The sequence below is a fragment of the Balaenoptera acutorostrata genome, chromosome 15 (genome assembly GCF_949987535.1).
Source record: "Balaenoptera acutorostrata chromosome 15, mBalAcu1.1, whole genome shotgun sequence".
Classification (NCBI taxonomy): domain Eukaryota; kingdom Metazoa; phylum Chordata; class Mammalia; order Artiodactyla; family Balaenopteridae; genus Balaenoptera; species Balaenoptera acutorostrata.
The window spans coordinates 53,552,656-53,577,232 of record NC_080078.1 but is presented as its reverse complement, the minus strand read 5'-3'; the positions used below and the strand labels follow the sequence as shown (position 1 = coordinate 53,577,232).

The 24,577-nt window shown below is 38.4% G+C and overlaps 1 protein-coding gene across 6 annotated transcripts in view; it reads left to right on the top strand.

The window, feature by feature from the left end:
• The window catches only part of PLCB1 (phospholipase C beta 1), a 697,632-nt gene that overhangs the window by 476,779 nt on the left and 196,276 nt on the right, over positions 1-24,577 (top strand). For all 6 annotated transcript variants that reach the window (XM_057529141.1, XM_057529138.1, XM_007165239.2 and 3 more), the window contains 3 exons: positions 18,226-18,305; positions 20,095-20,148; positions 21,258-21,333. In XM_057529141.1, coding sequence (XP_057385124.1) covers positions 18,226-18,305; positions 20,095-20,148; positions 21,258-21,333 — 210 coding nt within the window. The remainder of the gene's footprint in view (positions 1-18,225; positions 18,306-20,094; positions 20,149-21,257; positions 21,334-24,577) is intronic.

Here is a 24,577-nt window from a genome sequence, read left to right as displayed (position 1 = left end):
CAAGAGATAGTTTTTAAGGTGGGAGAAACAACAAAATACATGTATGCTTGTGGGAATGATCCTGTGGAGGGAAAACAATGTAAGCGAGTCAGAGAATTGCTAGAGCATGTCCTTGAGCAAGCGAGAGAGTGGTAGGATCTAGTACAAGGCTCAATAAACTATAGCCTGAGGCCAAGTCTGACCCACCACTTGTTTTTATAAATAAAGTTTTATTGGAACATAACAGTGCCCATTTGTTTACATATTGTCTATGGCTGCTTTCACTAGACATAGTTGAGTAGTTATGACATAGACCATATGGAGTACAAAGCCTAAAATATTTACTCTCTGGTCCTTTCCAAAAAAAAAAAAAATTGTTGACTCTCTCTTATTCACAAATAGAGGGGCTGTGCTCAGACAGGAGCAAGGACATTTAATCAATAAGAGGAGGAAAAGTGGAGTCCATCAGTAGAGATGCTGGTAAATCATCCATGTAGTAGAGGGAATTGTAGATGTTTTTTGATTGCTTCTGTTTTCTCATTGCCAAAGAAGACAGAATTCAGTAGCTGAGAGTAAGGACTATTAAATCCCCAAGCCTTGTTTCCACACCAGTTGGTGAATTTCTTTAAATATCTGACTGGTAAGGTTAACATGGACTGCAAAAGACAGATCATTTACATCAGCTCCAAAAAACAGTGTCATTTGAACAAGTTAACTGATTTATCAGGTCAATGCAAATTTTTCTATTGGTCAAGAAGTCTGAAGATAAAATAATTCTCTTCTTCCTGCCCAGTTCTAGTCCCTCTTTCTAATATTGTGCTTTCCTTTGAGGTGGGAGGCTACATAGAAATGTCTAATTGTGCCTACTTCTTCCTGCAGCCATGCAACCTAAACACCATTGTGTAGGTTGGAAAACAGATTGCTCTGAGCCAGGAGCAGGGTTCACAGAATTGCCATATGCTGGTGTTCACTGTCAGGTCTCAGGGATCCAGTGTGTAACTCATAGGAGATCACTCTTCATCAAGAGAATTTCAGTAAGAAATGAATCTGTCTCAGGATTAGTAAAGAGGAATCTCTGTGTGCAAAGGCAACAGAGGTGGAGCCTTCCCTGTTTGGATTTAGAAATCTAAAATGATTTTCAGCATGTCTTCCCTCTGGGTTCTGGTCCCTGGAGGCTCACCCAGTCACCCACCTGCCCAATTCCTATCCCAGATCCTTGTTCAATCCAATATAATAGCGAGATGGCCTATCACCCCGAGAGACGGAATTTGAGATTCCAGCTCTGATGTTCAGTTCTAATTGGTTAGATACTCTGATAGGCCCCCTGGGTAGACACATTGTTGAACCACCACCCAGTTTGGAAAATTTCAGCCCAGACATTGCTCCAGTGTATTAAAATGCAGAGGATTATGACAGCAAGGATCCAGGGGGTTAAGATTGAGATGCCTAATGACAGAGCCATGAAGGGGAAATTTTGTGTCCACTTCTCTGCACAAGAATTGAAAGATGCCATTGCTTCCAATCCTTAATTTTTTACACACTAAATTCTCTTGATCATTTATAAATTGGAAAAACAAAATAAAAAAATTTTTTTTTTGTTTAGCCATGCTACTCGCAGGGACTTGGCCTGATTTTTTTTAACTTTGATTGAAATATAATATACACAGAAAAGTGCACAAGCTGTAACTATATAACTTGATGAATTTTTGAAAAGAGCACACACCCATGTGAGCAGCACCCTGATCAAGAAACAGAGCATCACCAACACCCCAGGTGTGTACCCTACTAGCACCCTATTTTGACCTGCAACTTTATAAATTAGTTTTACCTGTTTTTAAAATTTCTGTAAATGAAATCATAGACTACGTTTTCTTTTTGGTCTGACTTCTATTACTCAAAATTTATATTTATGAGATTCTTCTACATTATTTTTTGGCTGTGTTGGGTCTTCGTTTCTGTGCAAGGGCTTTCTCTAGTTGCGGCAAGCAGGGGCCACTCTTCATTGCGGTGCGAGGGCCTCTCACTATTGCGGCCTCTCTTGTTGGGAGCACAGGCTCCAGACACGCAGGCTCAGTAGTTGTGGCTCACGGGCCTAGTTGCTCCGTGGCATGTGGATCTTCCCAGACCAGGGCTCGAACCCATGTCCCCTGCATTGGCAGGCAGATTCTCAACCACTGTGCCACCAGGGAAGCCCGAGATTCTTCTACATTTTGCATGTGGTTGTACTTTGTTCATTCTCTTTGCTAAATACTATACCATAATTTATTTATCTATTCTATAGTTGATGGACATTCAGGCAGTTTCCAGTTTAGGGTTATTACAAATAGTGTTGTTATAAATCAAAACTACAACGAGGTATCAACTCACACCAGTCAGAATGGCCATCATTAAAAAGTCTACAAATAACACATGCTGGAGAGGGTATGGAGAAAAGGGAACTCTCGTACAGTGTTCTCCTACAGGGAATGTAAATTGGTGCAGCCACTATGGAAAACAGTATGAAGGTTCCTTTAAAAACTAAAAGTAGAGTTGCCATATGATCCAGCAATCCCACTCCTGAGCATATATCCAGAGAAAACTATAATTCAAAAAGATACATACACACCAATGTTCATAGCAGCACTACTTACAATAGCCAAGACATAGAAGCAACCTAAATGTCTATCAACAGATGAATGGATAAAGAAGATGGGTTTTATATATGTATGTGTATATATATATATATATATATATATATATATATATATATATATTCACACACATATGCACACAGTGGAATATTACTGAGCCATAAAAAAGAATGAAATAATGCCATTTGCAGCAAATTGGATGCACTTAGAGATTACGTACTAAGTGAAGTAAGTCAGAAAGAGAAAGACATGGACTTACCCAGTTGTTCAGTGGTTAAGGCTTCGTGCTTCCAATGCAGGGGACGTGGGTTCAGTCCCTGGTTGGGGAAATAAGATCCCACATGCCATGCAGTGCGGACAAAAAATTAAAAAATAAAATAAAATAAAATAAAAAGAAAGACAAATACCATATGATATAATATATGGAATCTAAAATATGATACAAAATGAACTTATTTACGAAACAGAAACAGACTTACAGACATAGAAAACAAACTTTTGGTTACCAAAGGGGAAAGCGGGTGGGGGAGGGATAAATTAGGAGTTTGGGATTAGTGGATACAAACTACTATATATAAAATAAACAAAAAGTCCTACTGTATAGCACAGGGAACTATATTCAATATTCTGATTAAACCATAATGGGAAAGAATATGAAAAAGAATATGTATATATATATATATGTATAACTGAATCACTGTACACCAGAAACTAAAACAACATTATAAATCAACTATACTTCAATTTAGAAATAAAAACAAACAGTGTTGTTATAAACATATGTCTTTCTGTGAGGTATGTAATTGCTGGTCATAGGTCTTCCTATGTCTGGTTGAGCCAGTTAGTTTTCTAAATGTTAATTCACTCATGCAAAAAAAAACTTTAACAGAGGATCTCTGTCTGTTAAATTATTAGATTTTGAAGTAACTGTCACAGAATAAATGTGCTCTCCAAAAATATGTTCTATAAACTGACATCAGTTTTCAGTAGCTATTTCAGAATTTGGGGGTAACTTCTGTCACCTCTGCAGGTATGAATATCATAGACAATCTAGTTTACTTATTTGGGTAGTGTGATCTGGGATCTCCTAGAAGTTTGCCTTAACTGCATCCACACCATTTGCTTGCCCACCATCCAAATAACTTGCAAGCTCTCTGAATTTCCTAATTAGCTCTCACATCTCTTTCCTCATCCTGCTGCCCCCTCCCATCTTGTTCAAGTTCTTGATGGGTCCCATCTGTAGACGCCTTCTACCTCCTTTCCTAGAATCCTCTCTTTGCTCTCCAACTCTGTGTGTCTATCTGTTAGGAACGATCCTAAAAAACCTCAAACCTGATCATGCTTCAAATCATTTTCATTGCATATTACCCACAAAATGAAGTTTTCTGCCCATTTCATTCAGTCATTCATTTAATGAACAAATATTCATTGAGGGTGTAGTATGTGCCAAGTACTAGGGATTTATCCGTGACCAAAACAAACATAACCTCTGCCCTTAGGTGCCAGTGAATCACCACTTGGACCCTAACACCATTCTGCCTCAACTGTTCTTAACCACCTGTGATTCTTTCTTCCTTTATAATGGTAATCCTTTGCCCTCAGAAGTGTGTGCTTTCTTAGATGTCCCTTCTCCATTCTGTCCAGGAGAATTTCCAAGCCTCCGTAGGGACTCAGCTTACTCATCCATCTCCCTTCTGTTTCATGCGTTCCATGAACAACTGACGGTTCCTTCCTGTTCTTTGATGAACCCCATGGATATTTGCTATTGCATTTCTCACACTTTAATTATCTGTCGGTGTGTCTGACACCCTACCCTGGATTTGTGAGCTGCTTAAAATCAGAAAATATAGCTTAGTCATTTGTGTTCCCAAGATCTATCTTAGTGCTTAGCTGGTATTAGGCACTCAATAAATGTGTGTTTTGGTGGAAAAAAAAAAAAAAAAGGAAAGAAAGAAAGGAAAAAGGAGGGCGAGGGGAAGGGAAGGAGCAAGAAAGGGAGAAAGAAGCTTATGAATTCTTGAAAGCAATTGATAGATCATGAAAAATTGTAGAGCCATGGAGACTTTGAACATCATATACTCCAATATCCTCATTTTTGAGTTAAAAACATTGAGGTGCCTGAGCTAGTTGCTCCAAGATCTCTTCCCCCCAGCACAGAACTCTCCCCAAGGTTTGCCAGGATTCTTGGTGGCTTCCATCCTCTTCATCTTTCCCGATCCCAACCTTGTTCCCACTCAGAGTCATTGTCACTGTCATCCCCCTCTACCCACCAGTTACCACATGTTTTCTGGAGAAAAGAGAAAATATCTTCAACTGGCCAAAAATTGAGAAATTATAGTCTAAATGAAATAGAAAAGAGAAAGAGGGACTAGCGAAGGGTCCTGCCACAGCCTCCTCTGGCCATTCCTGATATAGAACTTGATTCCTCAAAAACCTTGGGACTTTTCTTAGACTGTCCTCCAAATTAATAATATAGATATTTAAAACTGACTTCAATAGACACAAAGTTCTTACATTTCTTTTTATTCTGGGACATGTACATTGAGATAATAATTTTCAAACACTAACAGATATTCTGTACAAAATGTGAAGTTGATCTCATTTCCTTTTGGAATTTAGCACCAACTTATGGTAAGTGAGCAATGGATATGTTTGGCTTTTCTTTAAATGAAAATGATTAAGAAAAAGAGAATGAGGTACCATATATTCTTTTCAGCAATGTATTTTGAGACATAATGGAAAACTGTGCTGATCTCCTTGTGGGTAGAATATATATGCCAAAAATATTGCCATATTGAATATATATTGCTTTTTACACATGTGAAAAGTTAGCCCTCTTGGTTATTGTGTTTTATGAGATCTTCATTCACTGCTATTCCTGGCCTTCTCATATGCCTATGTCATCTTAGGATATTCCCCCCACCCAATCATAAATAAGGACCAAGTTCTTGCCAGGTCAATACATTGCACTATTAGTCTTGGGATTTTACAGTTGTGTATGTCCTTTGTTGGAAAATGAGATTTACCCCATGTTCTGCACTTGAGTTTTGGATGAGTGTGGGGCAGGTGAAAGATGTACATTATAAACTTTCAACTTGTGGAAGTGTTACCCGTCTGGAACATCCATATAAAAGTTTAAAAGTTCAAAAGTAAAAAAAAAAAAAAAAAAAAAAAGACATTCATTAAAAAAAAAAATAGAGGGGAAACAAAAGGCAACTCAGATGGTAATTTCTTCTTACACTCAGATAAGAACCAGCAATTGCAATTCTGTTGATTGTGGAAGAAATCACCCTCGCCCACCTTCCCCTGCTGTCTTTTCTCATTCCTTAAACAAGAGCTTCTTTTGAACCAGGCATTGTTCAAGAGTGCCACAAAAAGGAATTAATGCTTAACTTAAGGGAAAGTACATATGCAAGGACACAGAAATGATCGTGATTTCAGACTGTGGGCTACTGTTAGTCCACTTTCCCCGGGAAAAAAGACAGGAAACTGCTTAAGCAGCAGCATCTTCACTTTTCTTCCATCCACTCCGTAACACAGAAATAAGCTGCTTCCCACTCGTTCCTCTGCCTCCCCGTCTTCTGAGCCTGGCAGCTGAGAAAGCCCTAATTGTATTATCTGCGTAGCTTACCTTAAAGCAGGCACAAAGATACCTTTTTTAAAAATCAGGGTTTCCCTGGTGGTGCATGGTTAAGAATCCTCCTGCCAATGCAGGGGACACAGGTTCGAGCCCTGGTCTGGGAAGATTCCCACATGCCATGGAGCAACTAAACCCGTGTGCCACAACTACTGAGCCTGTGCTCTAGAGCCCGTGAACCACAACTACTGAGCCCATGTGCCACAACTACTGAAGCCTGGGCGCCTAGACTCCGTGTTCCACAACAAGAGAAGCCACTGCAATGAGAAGCCCGCACACCGCAACGAAGAGTAGCCCCCGCTCACTGCAGCTACAGAGAGCCCATGCGCAACAACGAAGACCCAATACAGCGAAAAATAAATAAATTAAATAAATTTTTAAAAAAAGTTTATAAAAAATCACCATGGGCTTCCCTGGTGGAGCAGTGGTTGTGAGTCCGCCTGCCAATGCAAGGGACACAGGTTCAAGCCCTCGTCCGGGAAGATCCCACATGCCGCGGAGCAACTAAGCCCGTGTGCCACAACTACTGAGCCTGTGCTCTAGAGCCCGCGAGCCACAACTACTGAAGCCTGCGCTCCTAGAGCCCGTGCTCCGCAACAAGAGAAGCCACCGCAGTAGAAGCCCGTGCACCGCAATGAAGAGTAGCTCCACTCGCTGCAACTAGAGAAAGCCTGTGTGCAGCAACAAAGATCCAACATAGCCAAAAATAAATAAATAAATAAAATTTTAAAAAATCACCATAATTTTTTGAAAGGAAGAAGAAATCTAAGAAAATTTGGCTTCCGTGTTTAATTACTGTGGAAAAATACCTGCTATCCTTTGAAAGTGGCATGTTGATCTGTTTCATCTAATGCCTTAATATCAGTTGTTATGTTTAGGTTTCCAATGCATCAAATGCTCCCAAGGAATAAGCTGCTCCTAAGAATAAAAAAAAAAAATTTTTTTTTGAAAATACTTTAAAATAATCTTCCTATTGGCTATATAATAATAATCATTCATTCATTCACTCAACAAATACTTAATTGCCTACTGTGTACCAGGTACAATGTTGAGTGCTGGGGATAAACTAAATAGACAAAAATGATTGTCTTCATGAAGCTTACTTAATGGTAGGTGTAGGGTGATGTTAACAAAATAAATAAAATGGTGATAGGTGCCAGGGAGAAATAAAGCAGGGAAGGGAGATAGGAAGTGTTGCAGGGAGGTGCTATTTCAATTTTAAATAAGTTGGTCACATAAGGTTACACTGATACGATGAAGAAAACCTTGAAGATGTTGGAGAGTGTCAAGTGGTTATCATGGAGGAGAGTGATGCTGAGATAGATGTGACCCAGTGTGTTGGTGGAGGGGAGTGATAAGCAGGAAGGAGAACAGGGAGAGGTGAGAGGAAGAGGCTGGCGGATGTGACAGGTGACCCAAATAGTGGTGGGTGTCCACTGTGAGAATTTGGTTTTACTCTCAGAGACACAGGTATCTATTACATCATTTTGAGGAAGTGATGGATTTGGGGTGATGTATTTTAACAGGATTTTTCTGGTTGCTCTGTTGAAAAGCCACAGTAGAGGTATAGAAACAGAAACAAGGAGAGCAGAATGCTTGGGATAGAGGTGGTGAGAAATGGTTAGGTTCTGAATGTATTTTGAATGTGAAGCCAAAAGAGTTACTGAATGGACCAGCTACATGAGCTGAGAGAAAGAGAGAGCTAGGGATGATCTCAGGGCCTTTTGGAATTTCATTTATTGAGTGAGAGAGGGAGTGACTTAGGAAGGCAAAATCAGAAATTTGGCTTTAGACATAAAATTTAAAGCAGTGTTAGCCCAAAACAGCAAAATGAGCACAGGTGTGATCTCTTATCCCTCTTGAGTTACTGTGAATATGGTGATAAATGAATATAAATACACAATGATGAAGAAAATGGATAGGTCACTAAGACATGACATATTTTAGTAAGTTTGCAGGAGAAGAAAATGGAAAGAGGAAGTGTCTGATAAGATAGAGTCGAGAAGACAACAGTCTAGGTTACATAGAGAGTTACAGCCAAGGAAGCTCCTGACCTACTCAGGAACAATTGAGACATGCTCTAGACTCGAGTTCTACCGGCCCAGCAGAACATGGAGTAAGAATTGGGGGTGAAAAAAATAACCTTCCACTCCTTCCTCCTGATCCTCATGTAGAATAATCAATAACCAATTGCTTCCTGGGCCAAAGAGCTGAGTGTCTGTCTTTTATGAAATTGAACAAACTATTTGGAAAATATTATGGTGGCTAGCATTGGAGTTCAGGATCCAGAGTGAAGCTCTTCTCATTCTAGCATTTGTGGATACTACACCATGGTGGCTGGCACCCACATGCTCACTGGGAAAGAAGACTGCAAGCTGGCCATTCCCACTCCCACACCCAGAGCTCCCAGTCAGCCCTCCTACTGCCCCATCAAAGATGTGAACTAACAATAAAATATCCACAGACTATAGAGAAATGCTACAATACTGAATGACAAAGGAAGCCAAGATGAACAAAAAGAGAATAATAGACACACAAGGATAATTAAAGAAACAAATAATTAAAAAAAAAAAAACTAGAAACTATCTTCAGAGAGAATTTTAAATATATTTTATCCTTAAGAAAAGAACGAGGACTTGCCTGAAGGCGCAGTGCTTAATAATCCACTTGCCAAGGCAGAGGACACGGGTTTGAGCCCTGGTCCAGGAATATCCCACATGCTACGGAGCAATTAAGCCCGTGTGCCGCAATTACTGAGCCCGTGTGCCACAACTACTGAGCCCGAGTGCCACAACTGCTGAAGCCTGTGCACCTAGAGCTGGTGCTCTGCAACAAAAGAAACCACTGCAGTAATAAGCCCACGCACCACAACGAAGAGTAGCCCCTGCTCGCCGCAACTAGGGAAAGCCCATGAACAGTAACGAAGACCCAGTGCAGCCAAAAATAAATAAATAAATTTATTTTAAAAAAGAAAAAAAAAAGAAAGTGACATGAGGGTTTTGGACAGAACCACTTCAAGAATATGATTGAGTGACATGAACGCTATGGAAAGGATGCTTTGGGGATTTCATACTGGGGCATTTGATGGACATTTTCTCAGTTGTGCAAATTAGCAATGCCTCAGGAAACTAGCTGGAGAGAGAGGTGGGTGTCTCCTCAGCTGATGCTCAAAATACGTGAGTCTCACAAAGATACAACTGAAAACCTCTCATCATGAAAACGTAACCAAAGCAAACATTTTTCTCTTTTCTTCCACTCTGTGCCAAGGATGTTGCTCTTTTGGGTGTTTTATTTCTTTCCATTTGAAGAATTCTCTTAAAGTTCATTTTAACTTGATATCACCACATTAAACTTTTCCCATTGGGCAGGAGAATGTCAAAAGGTGTTAGAACAGGGCTAGGGATATACTAGACAGCGCTCAAAACGTGGATCCTTGCATCCACATCTTGTACACTGCACTTGCAGGCATGTAAACTCTTCCTTAGACCATCAGGATAGAGCAGTGCTTCACTTATCCAGGGAAAGATAATTGGGCAATAATCTTCAGAATACAGCCCAAAACATAAAACAAAGCATAAAGCATATCTGTGAAGCCAATGCAGATGCTCTAAGCCCTAAAATTAAAGTTTCTGTACTTTATTAATTGGAAAGTCCCCTCAGCCCCATGCTACACACAGGACTGTGAGTTCTTATAACTTATTCCAGCATAGTTCAAATTACAATAGGAAATGTGTAAAGCTATTATCCAAAACCCTGTAGCAAACCATGGTGAATGAATACTTATGACAATGAAGAAGACTTAAAAATTAATTTCACAAACAATAAATTACAAAGCCTGGATGTAATTCTGTTTCATTTACACATTCATTCATTCATGCAGTCAACTCAGGTCAACAAGTATGGATTGATTCCCCAGTGTATAAAAAAACTGGCCGCAGAACTGTAAGATCTCACACAAGTTGTGGGATGATGCACATCCTTTTCTTCGCTACTCCTATGAATGGTTATATGTAGTGTTTTCTATACTCTTCCAGTTACAATGATTTGATTTTCATGGACACTGCTAGGTTCTTACTCAAATAGATTGTTCTAGAGGTAGACCAATCAGACACCTTTCCCAGGATTTTTCATACTGGATATGAAGAAATCCATCAGACTCTCTCTGGTGGTAGGAGGCGCCATATGTGGCAACTCGGTGCAGTTGGTGGCCATGGGGAAGAAGTTGGTCAGTCAGGGAAAAAGTAATGACATCAGGAAGAGAGAGCAGTGAAAAAGCAATGAAGAAATCCTCCCTGGCATCCAGACCACAGTTTCCTGATGCTCTGCAAACTGCAGTTTGTCAGATTTTTCCTTCAGTTACAGGAAATACCCAGTGTCCTTGGCAAATTCTCCTATTTCCTAGGCTAGTTTGAGTTGTGCTTTTGGCAACTGTAGCCTAAAGACATTTGAATCACATGCACCTTTCCTTGATATTACATTATATGAGTAATATGGATTCTAGTGTCCCAGTGCTGATAATATTGGGTTGTAATATGCTTCCTGGCTTTGGTAATTATGTTGTATTTGACAACCATTTCTCTTTGAATATGAGATCAACATTTTGACTATAAAATATAAATCTTCACTGCCACCCAAAACAGTGGAACTGAGCCGGAAATTTTGCCAAAATTCTAAATGCTCTACATAGACCTGTAAACGCAGTTACTTCTCAGACAGTCTTTTCTGCTTTTAATGAAAGTCTTTGCAGCTCATATACCATCTTTCACCATGAAAAGATTCTTTACTGTGCCATTAAGACAAATGCACGGCAAGATGAATTCTGATGCCTGCCAGCAGGTGGGAGAAACGTGCTCAGCCAGGCAACTCAACCCTGAATGAGCTGTGCATTGTTCCTTCTTACTCAAATCCCAACCTGCTACCTGCTGATGAGCAGAGGTAATGGGAATGACACCATTATCAATGACGGCAATAGGGGTTTGCCAATAAATTAAAAATAAATGGAAAGCTATTAAAAATGGTTAGGACTTTCATATGTCTCACAAATATTAAAATACCTTGTTTTAAACTATTATTTATTCCAGGAACCTTTTATTTAAAAAATACAATAGATTGAGGCTTCCAAATCAGGTACTTCGGAAATACCTGCTTTTAGATTATTGTCATTTGTCACTCCTTTTACTTCATTAGGGTAACCATTGACTCATAATTGCTTATATAATTATAGATTATAATCATACACACACACACACACACACACACACACACACACAGAGAGAGAGAGAAAGAGATTTGGTATTCCTTTTAGAATATTCTCATTTCCCCAAAGAACTCACTGAACAAATACATGTTTCTGAGGACAGAGTTCACACTCTGCCTTTTCTCTGTGACTCTAGATGCTTGGTATCAGGTCACAGCCGTGGACTGGGTGCCTGGCATACCACGATCATGGGTGACATTTACAAGACACAGTTACTATGTGTAATTTTGTTTCTATCAGTAGGACTAAGACTGACCACCACCTTGTGCTTGAGCTTAAACCTCAAACAAGCAAACAAAACCCTCCCCTTTTTAAAGACAGTGAACACAAATACCCAAAGAAAAAAATGGGTTAAGAATGTAAACAGGAAATTTGCGGAAAAGAAAAAGTGGAACAACCCTGACATATATAAAACAAGGCTCAACCAGGCAGGTGAATCAGGGATGCCAATTAAGACCAATCCAAGGTCTCACACTGCATACATCAGATTTGCAAAAATTTTCTGAAAGGCTGATAATAGCAAGTTGTTTTTGAAAATGTAGGAAAATACAAGCTCTCCTACACTGCAAAAAGGAACACAGAGTGTCCTTACCGCTTTGGTGAGCAAGCAGCTGCCTCTAGTACTGCTGAAGATGCATGGATCCTAAGAATACATCATGGTAATCACCCTAGAGAAACTTCTGGATGTGGCTTGAGGCAACAAGAAATAGGTTTGTGCAAATAAACATTTTTGAAGGAAAAAACCACATATGTCCATCAACAGAAGAATGAATTAGTTATACATTCTTATAGTGGAATAATTTAGTAGTTAAAATTAATGACCTAGATCTACATGAGAAGCAAGGACACATTTTAAAGACATAATGTTGATTGCAAATAGCCATTGGCCAAAGGATGCATACAGTATGATATGATTTATGTAATACTTTAAATAAACATATAGGAGTCCATACCAGGGACTGGCAAACTTTTTTCTGTAAAGGGCCAGCTAGTAAATACTTTGCCCCTTGGGAGTCTCTGTTGCAACTACTCTACTGGGCCACTATAGCATGAAAGCAGCCATAGACAATACATAAATGAACGAGCATGGCTGTGTTCCAGTAAAACTTTATTTAGAAAAACAGGTGGCAGGCTGGATTTAGCCGTCAGGGGTTTGTTGAACCCTGATAAAGACCACTGTCCTCAGAATCCATATGAAAATAGATAAGGTATTGATATCTGCTTTTCAAAATAGAACTTGCTCCTGGGAAAGTGAGAAGAATGGAATCAGGGAGAAACACAACATAGAATGAGTCTGCACTGCAGTGTCTTAAAAGTATATAATTTTTAAAAAGCACCGAAGCAAATATCACAAATTGGTAACATTTGTTAAATTTGGATATGTGTTAGTTACACTGTTCTCTGCATTTTCAGGTGTAACAGAGATACGTAATGCTAGAAAAAAGGAAAGATTAAAAACTACATTAAAATACTAAAGATAGCATGCATCAGAACAATGGGAAACAGAAATATCTTCAAGAATGATATTTCTTCCAGAAGATTCTGTCTTAGTCTGTATACCCCTTGCGTTCATAAGTTGAGCCAAAAGGTTAAGAGGTGTGAATTGCCGATAGGAGAAATTTCTCTCTGTTCTCAGAATTATGAATGGTTGTTGAATAGCTTCATGACTAGTATTTGGATCTAGGGCAACTAGATCTACAAGTTATTGAATCTCTCTCTTCACATTAGTTCAGTCACGTTCAGGTTGAATCTGTGACTTCCTCTATCAAAGTTCTAAGACTTTAGAGCTGCATTTTGTGACGGACCTCACCCCTCTCTCCATCTTATCATTTTTCCTCTACCATCATCATCGTAGCATAGTGGTAAGGTGTATACTTTATGAACTTCACACTTTGTTTCATCACTGTAACATAATGGTAAGGTGTTCAGACTCCAGAGGCAAACTTCCTGAGTTCAAACGTCGGGTGTGTCTCTAACCAGCTGTGGGACCTTATGCTAGTCATTGCATGCCTCTGTGCCTCAGTTCTCTCATTTGTCAAAATGGGGTGGTAATAACAGAGTACATCTCATAGGGTTGTTGTGAGTATTAAAAAGTTAATTACTTACAAAATGCTTAGAACAGTGCGTAGCCCATAGTAAGTGCTAAGTCAGTGTTTTAAACACAGCATAGTTAAGTGGATAGTTATCTTTTTTATCTTTTTGAACTGTATGTAGCAGACATCTTAAAATGTTCTAGGACAAAATGACAGAAAGCACAGTATCTAAGAGTACAGGTTTTGGAGTCCAAGAAACCAGTGATCTAACCCCAAACTGTGATCTTATTAACTCTGAGGATATAAATAAATTTTATAAGTGCTTTGAAACTTTGAATCCTCATCTGTAAAATGAGGCTAATAACAGTACCTGCCTCCTAGAGAATTACTGTAAGAATTAATTAAGTTGTTGGATGCAAAGAATTTAGCTCAGTACCTAGTAAAAACTCAAACAATACCTATGAGAGTAACTGAAAATTGTAAAATAATTGTTAGTAGTATTAAGCAAACACATAAATCCTGTGGCAAGAATGACAGAACTTAAATAACTTTAGAAATAAAAGTACATTAACTTTGTGACATGTTAGGAAAACTTAATGGTGTCAAGATTGGGATCTCAGTAATGACGCCGGGGTGAGGGAATTGCAGAAATCATCTTGCAGATGGAACATATGAACACGTGCATTTAAACTCCAGAAGAAATCCCACAGATGTTGATCTTTAGATCCATTTTCTCTAGTTCAGGTCTCTGTAATCCCCATCACAAGAAGAGATCGATCCTAAGGCAGAAAATGTCACTTAAGAAGCTTCAGGGTTTAAATAGCAGGGGCTGAACCAAGCTTAGTAGCAATCATCAGAACTTTGCCTCTGAAAGTAGAAAAACAAATCCTCCAGATTAAATAAGAAGCTGTCCTTCCAATGCCATACTAACTAGGGCCCAGCGCTGGATTTATGAGAGCACCGCCAGGTTGGGAGCCGTCTACCCTGCAGCAAAGCATATGTCATAATCTCATGATGAGCGGAGGCTGAGGCTGCTTTAAGCTGCCCTGGCCACATCTCTTAGCCATGTTGTTCTTAATACAGCTGTAAGGGCTTTTTGGTTATTCTAAAACAAATGACCAAAATATTTATTTATTTGCTTGGGAAGCAAGTAGACAAAGATTAGAGAAATGCTTAAAGTTCTGCCCCTGGCCCAGCAGTACACTTAAAAATGCATAAAATATATAAAGGTTTCTTGGAAAAAATGCAGATTTTGAGTCAGGGATCTGGTGTGGATCTTAAAGTCCTACATTTCTATCAAGCTTTCCGTCAGTGCTGTAAGTCCTCTTGCTACTCATAGCATTATCTGACATAGCCCTCACTTGGGATACAGATTCTCTGCCACCCCCTCCCCAGCATCTGCATTTTAACAAGACCTCCAGTGATTTGTATGCACATGAAAGTTTGAGAAGCCCTGCTCTAGAATGTATGTGAACCAGTTTCTCCAACACTTTGGTTGCACATCCCCTGTTTACACAATGTAGCTACCTCTGGTCCCCAAAAATCCTGAAATTTGTTATCCTTCTGACTCTAACAGTGCTCTACCCGTATCCCCTCCAATTCATTCACCATTTTCATATACAACACCTCGATGGGGATGGGCTTTCACTTCCAACAGCCAGCACCCATGTCTCTTTGTTGTCTGCACCCTCTGGATGCTGGGACCCCCTTTGCCTACTATCAAGGAAAGCAGGAAGTACCTGGGGATTTCCATCCCCTCCAGCAAGCCCTGACCCAAGACTAACAGACACAGGGATCACCATACTCCAGCTCCTTTTCTGCTCATCAGAAAACTCAGGTTTCAGGAGTGGTCTACACAGGGAAAGATGAAGCCAAAATTACCATCTGCGGAGTTTGTTTGGTATCTCAACTTTCTGCCTTCTTCACTTCCCAGTCCTGCTCACTCCCTTATAATATTGCCAGGGAACACTTTGTAATAAACCCATTTCTCATAAATCCTTGTCTCAGGGTCTGCTTCTGGGGAACTCAAAGTAAGACACATGCTGTTTTAGCTCAGTGTAATATAGACTGAGACCAGTACCCCACCAAGGATTGAGTTATTTCTCAAGTTGCTTTGGTTACTGCTTTAGACCCTGAATTTTGATTCAGCCTGGGTCAGATTTTCTGCGTATCTCAAAAGGCTGCAGGAAGTCCATGGATTCTAGGAATTCCACACTTGGAAATGTAGATGCTCACATTCTGAGAATGTGGTAAAATAAATTGTGCCTTACTTTCTGAAACAGCTGTGGCTGTGCAGTGAAGGTGGTGATGATGCACTCCTTCAGCTGGCTTTATAAAGGACCCATAGAAAGAACAAGGGATCTAGAAGACCTGCACTGACCAATGCTGCAGCCACAGCTCCCAGCTATGTGTGGCTGTTGAGCACTTGAAAGGCTGCCAGTGCAAATTAAGACGGGCTGTCAGTGCAAAACGCACACCTCATTTCAAAGACTAAGCACATAAAAAGAATTATACAATAGCTCAATAATTTTTATGTTGATTACATGACTAATAATATTACAATGTTGAAATATTGGATTAAATAAAATATATTATTGAATTTGTTTCACCTGTTTATTTCTACTTTTTTTTAAAGTGGCTACTGGAAATTTAAAATTATATGTGTAGTTCACATTATATTTCTGCTGGACTAGATGTAATAGAGGTCTTATCTTTCAACCTAAAAGGTCAGACCCAATTAAATCTCCCCGGCTCTTCATAATACCTTCTCTGTATCTATTTCTGTTGTGGAATTGGGCCCCAGTAAACATACAAAATGGTACATTGCCCCCAATTATAAATACTTTTACCAAAGCATAAGGTTGCCATGGAGCCGGAAAAGTCTAAAGTTCGACCTCTAGCCTGGAAAATATTATACCAGAAACATATTTTGAAAATCAGTGCCAGTAGTTATTACTCTTAGTTTAAAATAATCTAATTTGAGGACATTTTATTTTAAATCTGTTATAAAGTTATTCCAAAGCTTTTCTGTGTGTCCATCAAGTTTGTTTCACTGACAGCTCTTCTGTGCTGTCTTCCCCAAGCCCTCCACCAACAGTCCATAGCATCCAAAGCCTCACTACATCTCACCTGGACTGTGACAGCTTCCTAATTGAGTTCCCCCGTCTGGTTTCTCAGCCTCAAATCCACCCTGCATTTGGCTGCCAGATAACCTCCTTAACCTACCGTCTAGCCTTGGCTCTCCTTACCTTCACCTTAAAAGAAAGGCCTTCAGTGATATTATATTTTTTTGCCAAATTCTCTCCAGAAAACTGAACAGACATTAAATGCTCTCCATACTCTCACCCCAGCTCTACTGTTTTTTGTTGCAACTTCCCCTCTTTCTCCCAATTCCTTTTAGGCTACTCCCCATTCCCACTAAGTCCTGCCACTAAGTCCTGCCGCTAAAACATACCCCACAGAATAATGTAAATCTTCTTATAGCACATAGAGTGTTGTCATCTGGGATTTTTCTCTAAAGTCCAAGTATTTCAGGTGATAATGTAAGCTGCTTGATCACACTTATTTGTGCAAAATTGATTTGCATTTAATGTGAATGTTTTCCTGCTTAATTTTATATAATCTCAGAATTTAAAAGACTTCAAGGGAAAGTAAAGGTCTTTAATTTGTGTGAGTTTTTACTGTGCTGATTTTTAAAATAAACTCAATATTTTAAGGTAAAACAAACACCTAAACAAACAAAAAACACTGCTTAGAGTGCCCTCTTCCCTCTCCCATCACTCTCTACCCCAAGTTCTACCTCAAATGTTACAGTATTACATGACGGCATATTATCAGGGCCTTAAATCAGGAGGCAAAACACAAAAGACCAACAAAGCTATAGTAGAAATAACAAACCTAGGTGGAAAAGCTGTTGAACTAAAGAAACATGATTTCATTGAGGAGGGAGCCAAGTCAACTACAACATCAGATAATTACATTACTTAGCTCTTATGTCATCTTCTCTTATTTTTTTTCAGCCCGGAATGTTAATTGTGTGTTCAAAATCATCACCCACAATGGAACTTCAACTGGTTTTTGTAGATTTGTTCTTTCCCATTTTCTTGAAGCCAAGAGAGATCAGTGGTGAATGGTGTGAGGTAGGGATTGAGATTAGGTCAGCAGTAAGGAATGAACTCAGCTCTGGGGTGGGGGGCAGGGGAGAGACAGTACTGGATATTGTATGACATTGTGACTGCAACTAGTTTAGAGAATTTCTAGAACTGTAATTAACATTTAAAGAGTTCCTGGTATAGCTGCTTTGACTTGAGTAGTAAAATAGGAAGATCTTATTTTCAGGTATGTTGAAAAGATAATTGACTATATTTTAAACTCTTTATCTGTTTATAATGCAAGGAAAGGAATAAAATATACTTGATTATTAAAGGCAACATACCAGGTCTCTATCTGTAGGGATTTTAAAAAGCAGATAAAATTTTGTTTGTGGGTAAAGAATATTTCCTTAGGAAAGTAGTAATCGCTCAGGGATTTGAGTTTAATTATGTTATTTTTACAGGATAAAAATGGGGAAAAAAAAACCCTTAGGCATACAAATTGAACTAATTTGTCTTCCTAGTAGCCTAGCTAAAAACATGCGTCTAATGACTGTACAGTAGTTAAGCTAATGCAAGGGTGATTTACATTTTTCAGGAATGGACAAATGAAGTTTTCAGTCTGGCAACAAACCTGCTGGCCCAAAACATGTCCAGGGATGCATTTCTGCAAAAAGCGTAAGTAGCTCTAATTTTATTGCTAAGGGTGCTGCTTCATCTGAGTCAGTTTCCTTTCTCCTTTGTGAGTCTTTTGTTTATGCTGCACTGGCTTCTCACATTGATAAACATAAATTTCCCTCTGGGACTTGTTAGAGAACTGATACGTCCACCGTTTCAAACTGGAAGACTTCCAAGAAAGATCGTTCTTTCCTCTGAGCCACACATCCGGGTTACGCTGAGCTCGCCTGAATGTCAATGCCTTTGACACACAGTAAGCAGATACTTCTAAATCCTGGCAGCTGTGCTCAGAACCAAAAATTTTTCATCTCAGGGAGTCTTCAGCCCTACATCTGTCTGTGTTGTATCAATTATTAATCTGAGGAAGATAATGAACAACATATGGGACTCAATTCTCTAGAGTCTAAGATCTCTGATAGGTGCTACTTAAATCAGTAGGCTGATGTCCTGATTCCTGTCCTTATAGACAATCACAGCAACTGTTAGTAAGAAAAGAGAAAGAGGATGTAGGGGAAAGAGCAGAATGAAAAGGAAAAGGAAAGAAAGCAAATCAGGATTACCCAGTCGCTCTCAAATTACAGTCTTTCTGAAATTTATTTGACCAAGGAAAATAATGATTTCTGCCAGATGAGCAGCTAGGAAAGCTGGTTGTGTTCTGTTTGGAAACAGTGGGTATCCAGGACTTTGGGAAGCCTTGAAATGAAAACCACAAGCGGAAACATTACTAGGTGGCCCTCTATTTTATTTAATAACTTTCTTCTCTCTTCTTCTGTAAGACATACCCATCATTCCAGACCAAAGACTCCAGACCACATTTCTTTCATACTCTTCTATGAAATCCTTTTACTGTTAGTCAGTACTCACAGGTCTTCACTTAAATGCTCTTTCATGTCATCATCTCATCTCCTTACTTTGTCACCTTCAAGACCCTTCCTATGTGCCTCCCCCTTCCCCTCTTCCTTTATTCCTCATTTTAAAAAATTGTCTTTGATCTTACCATTCTTCATCTAACAGACATTTCTGGAACATCTGTTGTGCCACACAATGTTGGTGGAAGGTGACACAGAGATAGATAAGATGTTTTATCTTAACATAGCATGTTATAGCTCGTAAAACATCTAGTTGGCTAATAATATCTACTGCAAATGTCCATTTCAAATAGGCATCTCCCTATGAATAGCTGCTATGGACATTCTAGAACATGCCTTTTGGTGAACACACTGTAAGCATTTCTGTTGCATCTACACCTAGGTATGGGATTGTTGTGTCATAGCATGAGCGGCTGATGGTCCTAGTTTACACACCCATCAGCAGAGTTTGTAAGCTCTCCTGCCCCTTCTCTCTATCCACATGTTCAGAAGCAGTGGAAGAGAAAAATGCAGTTGTATATTCACACAAAAGAATACCATACAGCAACGAGAGTGAAAGATCTACAGTGAAAAGCAAAAATATGGATGGATCTCAAAAACATAATACTGAGTGAAAGAAGCCAGACACAAAAGAATGTGATTCCATTATGTAAAGTGCAAAAATAATCTGAGTTGTTTAAAGTCAGGATAATGGTTCCCACTTTGGGGATAGACTCTGGACGGGGGCATGACAGCGGCTTCTGGGATGCTACGAAGGTGATAATATTCTTTTTCTTGACCTGGGTGCTGATTGCAGAAACTTGGACGATTGGTGAAAATTCAGCAAACTGTACATATGCAGGAGCCCTTTTCTATGCATTTTATTCTTCAATAAAAAGCTTTTAAAAAAACTAAACACTTGTTTTCTGCTTCTCCAACAGCTATACTAAACTTAAGCTGCAAGTCACTCCAGAAGGACGCATTCCTCTCAAAAAGTAAGCTTCATGAGCATTTCCCATTATTCTTTTTTTTTTTTTTCCTCAAAGATGTGAATCCGTGCCATGGCTCTGTTTTGGTCCAAGTAGAAGCATGGAAATGTGTGGTAACCCTGTTCTCCCACACACTCCATATGCACATCAGTGCAGCTGGTTTTCTCATAGAGATTTCCTGGGCCTCCCCCCTTCCTGTGGCATCATTCTCAAGAAACACCAAAGCAGGAAGTGGGTGGAGGGGATGGGGGACCCTTGCTGTTAAACCCAGAAGACCATCTGAGACTCAGATCTATTCTAGGAATGGAAATTGGGCAACCACAATGCCTCTTTCTTCCAAGATGACACTAGCCTTGAAGCAGGTGTTGCAAACTCAAATGTCAACAGAAGCCAGGCAGGGAACATGCATGATGAAGCAGGCCAGGAACAGGAAGGAAAACTGAAGAGTGAAACCCTGTCTCAAGGAGACAAGGACAACTCAACTCCACCATATTCCCTGTGGGACTGGTGGGCTCTGGATGCTAGATTTTCTAATGTTTCAATAGAACCCATAAATCCAAATTGTTATATTAAATTGTTCAGTACTTAAGTTATATTTTTTAAAACCAAATTACTGGCCAACAGAAGCACATCTCTAGACCATGTTCAGTCAAAAGCCTTTAACCTTTGACTTACTAGCTACCAGTGGGCTTCTGCTCATAAAAATGTTACATTATTAATAATAATTAACACTATTAATTAATTGTTTATTATTAATAATATTAGCAACGTACACCTTTAGAGCAGTGAGTAGCAGCAAGGAGACAGAGTTGTCAAGGATGTTGATTTTAGTGCTTAATACAATACCAGAGGCTATTTAGTGCAATGTTTTTTAACTGGGTCATCGCCATTGTCTCAAAATATCGATTTTATTTTAGGCACTTTAATTTTAAAAAGCACACACATAGATCTTCCAGAACACATATGCTGATGCTAGAACAATAAGTATTTTTTAATTCTCTAAAGATGAATTATAAGGAGGTTTGACTGAATGGAATGTTTCAGCTGGCGTCATCTACAAGTGTGATCCAAATGCCTTTTAAGCATCTCTCACATGGTGTGCTTTCACTTCACAGCATATACCGCTTGTTCTCAGCAGACCGGAAGCGAGTTGAAACTGCTTTAGAGGCTTGTAGTCTTCCATCTTCACGGGTGAGCATGTTGCCTTCCTAAAACTAGCACTGCTAAATAGCCCTGAATAATCATACTAAAATATATCTTGCTCCAATATTATCCGAACATTTTTAAAACTAAGAAGTCCATAGGACTTATTTGTTAATATGTACAATACACGGGGTCACTGTATTAGTTTCTTTCACTCCCATAACTCCAACATTTTCAATTAGAAAGACCCTCTGCAAATTGAAAAAAAAAAAAAAAAAAAAAACCAATTAATACAAAAAAAGTACTGGTCAAAATATATTAACGTTACTAAGAATTTAAGCTTCTTAGTAATTATAAATCCTTTCTTGATGTCCCTTGAGATACTAGCTAATGATTATAGATTATGATTAGGAGTATTTTAAAATATTAATTTCATCTTATCCCCCTTTTTAAATGTCTAGGTCTAATATCTATAAGTTAATAAGCAATTAGAATGGTAGTACATTTTATAAATAAATATATTTATGTACATTGCAGGGTGGTTCTCAAAAGGCTTTTGCAAGAGGAGTACAGGATCAAAACAGTTTGAAAATTGCCTACTTTGCTCCTATGGTAGTCAAGTAGATGAGAGGATAAGCTTGTAAGATGCTTTTTTTTTTTTTCTCCCAATACATTCGAGGCACTTAATATACATTGACAACTTAAAATAAAGTAATTTGCCTTCATTTCAATGCATTTCTACATACCTGGCTCTAATTACCATTGTTTCTGGGATAGCTGGGTCTGTTTCATAAAACCTTTTTCTTGTGCTATATGCAGAACACTCCTTTCTATTATGAATTATTTTTATCCCAGTATCTAAGCAACAAGTAAGCAAGAATAACACTCATACCCAAAGAAGAACCTTTGAGTCTCTTGAAACATGCTGGCAACGTTGAAGTTGCTCTGAATGAAGTTGAGAAGCCATTCTTAAATGTATGGTTAAGTTATGAAAAGTATTGAGAGCTGTTGCATCAGTTACATCAGCCAATTCTTGTGAATATTTTTCAGAAAAGTGAAGTTTATTAACGACTTTTGTCGGTAACAGAAAAGAAAAAAAAAAAAGTCACTCTCCGCTATCAGTTTCTTGCTATCTGTGGGAAAAGCTGCTGATGTTGCAAACACTGGGCACAGCTGTGGAAAGGCCCCCAAACATTTAACCTTCACTTTAATAAAGCAAAAGAAAATGATCAAACTTGTTTATTATTGCTCTTTCATTTGATGCTTTAGAGCAGGAAAGATATAACTGTTAAGGTCTTGTCCTTGACTCAACAAATATTTTTTTTTTATTTGACCTATTTTTTTCTTTTTTTAATTGAAATACAGTTGATTCACAATGTCTTAATTTCTGTTGTATAGCAAAGTGGTTCAGTTATATATATATATGTATATATATATGTGTATATATATACACTCTTTTTCATATTTTTTTCCATTATGGTTTATCACAGGATATTGAATATAGTTCCCTGTGCTATACAGTAGGACCTTGTTGCTTATTTATCCTATATATAATATTGTAGTTTGCATCTGCTAATTCCAAACTCCCAGTCCATCCCTCCCCCACCACCTTTCCCCTTTGGTAACCATAAGTTTGTTTTCTGTGCCTCTGAGTCTGTTTCTGTTTCATAAGTTCATTTGTGTCATATTTTGGATTCCACATATAAGTGATATCATATGGTACTTGTTTTTCTATTTCTGACTTACTTCACTTAGTATGATAATCTTAAGTCCATCCATGTTGCTGCAAATGGCATTGTTTTGTTCTTTTTTATGGCTGAGTAGTATTCCATTATGTATATATGTACCACATCTTCTTTATCCATTCAGACTCAACAGATATCTCTTGAGCTCTTACTATGTGCCCTCCATCACTGAGAATATGGTAGTGAGCAAAATGAAGTCCCAGTCCCAGGATTCAAGGACCATATAATCTCTGGAGGCGCTAGTCAAACACTTTGACTGACATGTGTAAATTGGGGGGGAATGCCATGAACAAAAGGAATGGAGCACTGCCACTGAAAATAAGGGAAGTTCATTCCAGAAAAAGAAAACAATATGTGCAAAACCCTGAGGCTGGAAAAAATTTACTGGTTTGAGTAACTGAAAAAAGACCACTGCATTTAAGCATGAAAAGAAAGTGAGACACGAATTTAGAAAGATATGCAAAGAATTTTTTTCCTCTGCAGTTGCTCCTGAATTGACCTTTACTGGATAACATCTTGTGAAAAATAAAAAAGATCAAAAATGTTAACTTATTACTATAAAACTAGCTAAGGGAAAGAAGGAATAAAAAAATGAAGCTGAATAGAAAATCAAATCCATCAATCAATTCTCTGTAAATTGCAATTTTCTAAACAATTGGATTCTGACAATTCAGTCGATAAATACAAATTGAGTTTTTACAATCCACTATGTCTATTATAGGTTCACACTTTCAAACCAATGTCAACTGGAGACATTTTTAAAGGAAAATGAGATTCAAATAACAGGAGTTATGTTTAAATTGAAAAAAAAATAATTATCTTTAGTAAATTAAATGTTATGACAATTTTTTGAAAACAAATTGGAGATTTTTAAAAAACTATAATCAACCTCCATCATAAAGTTTTGAAAGCTCATTATTCACAGTAAAGTATACTTTAGTTGGAGGACTCGTAGAATTACAATGCTGTAAAAAGATCTAAAAACCAAAGTCAGTTTCAGAGCTAGGAAATAAATGTTTCATTGAACTGACTATATTTTAAATCCTTGTTGTAATTTCATATCTACAGAACAGTGGCCCTAGAAAATATCCACTAATTAGCAAAGATATACTGACAAGAGGTGTTTTAAACACTCCACAGAAGAAAACGTTACGTAAATGGTAGACAGTAGTACATATCTGGGAGCCTTATATAGCCAGTGGTTGTTCAAACTAGATTTAATTGTGTTCTGTAAATAGATACATTACCAGAAATACTGTGGATATCCTGTTGAGATTTTTTAAACATTATCTTTGTGCACATTGTTAGGGATAATTAATGCACTTGAACTTGTATCCTGACCAACATGATCCATTGAAATAACACATTCCTTAAAGGGTACTCCTTTAGAGATTTCAAATGCTTGCTAAAGTTACCTTAATTGTTAAAAAGTAGTACTATATCTAAAAAGAGAGACAAAGCAATTACTGTCTTCTTTAATAATCCAAACGTATTTTCCAGTGAGAGCTTTGAAGACTTTTCCATATTCAGAAAACTACTACTTTACT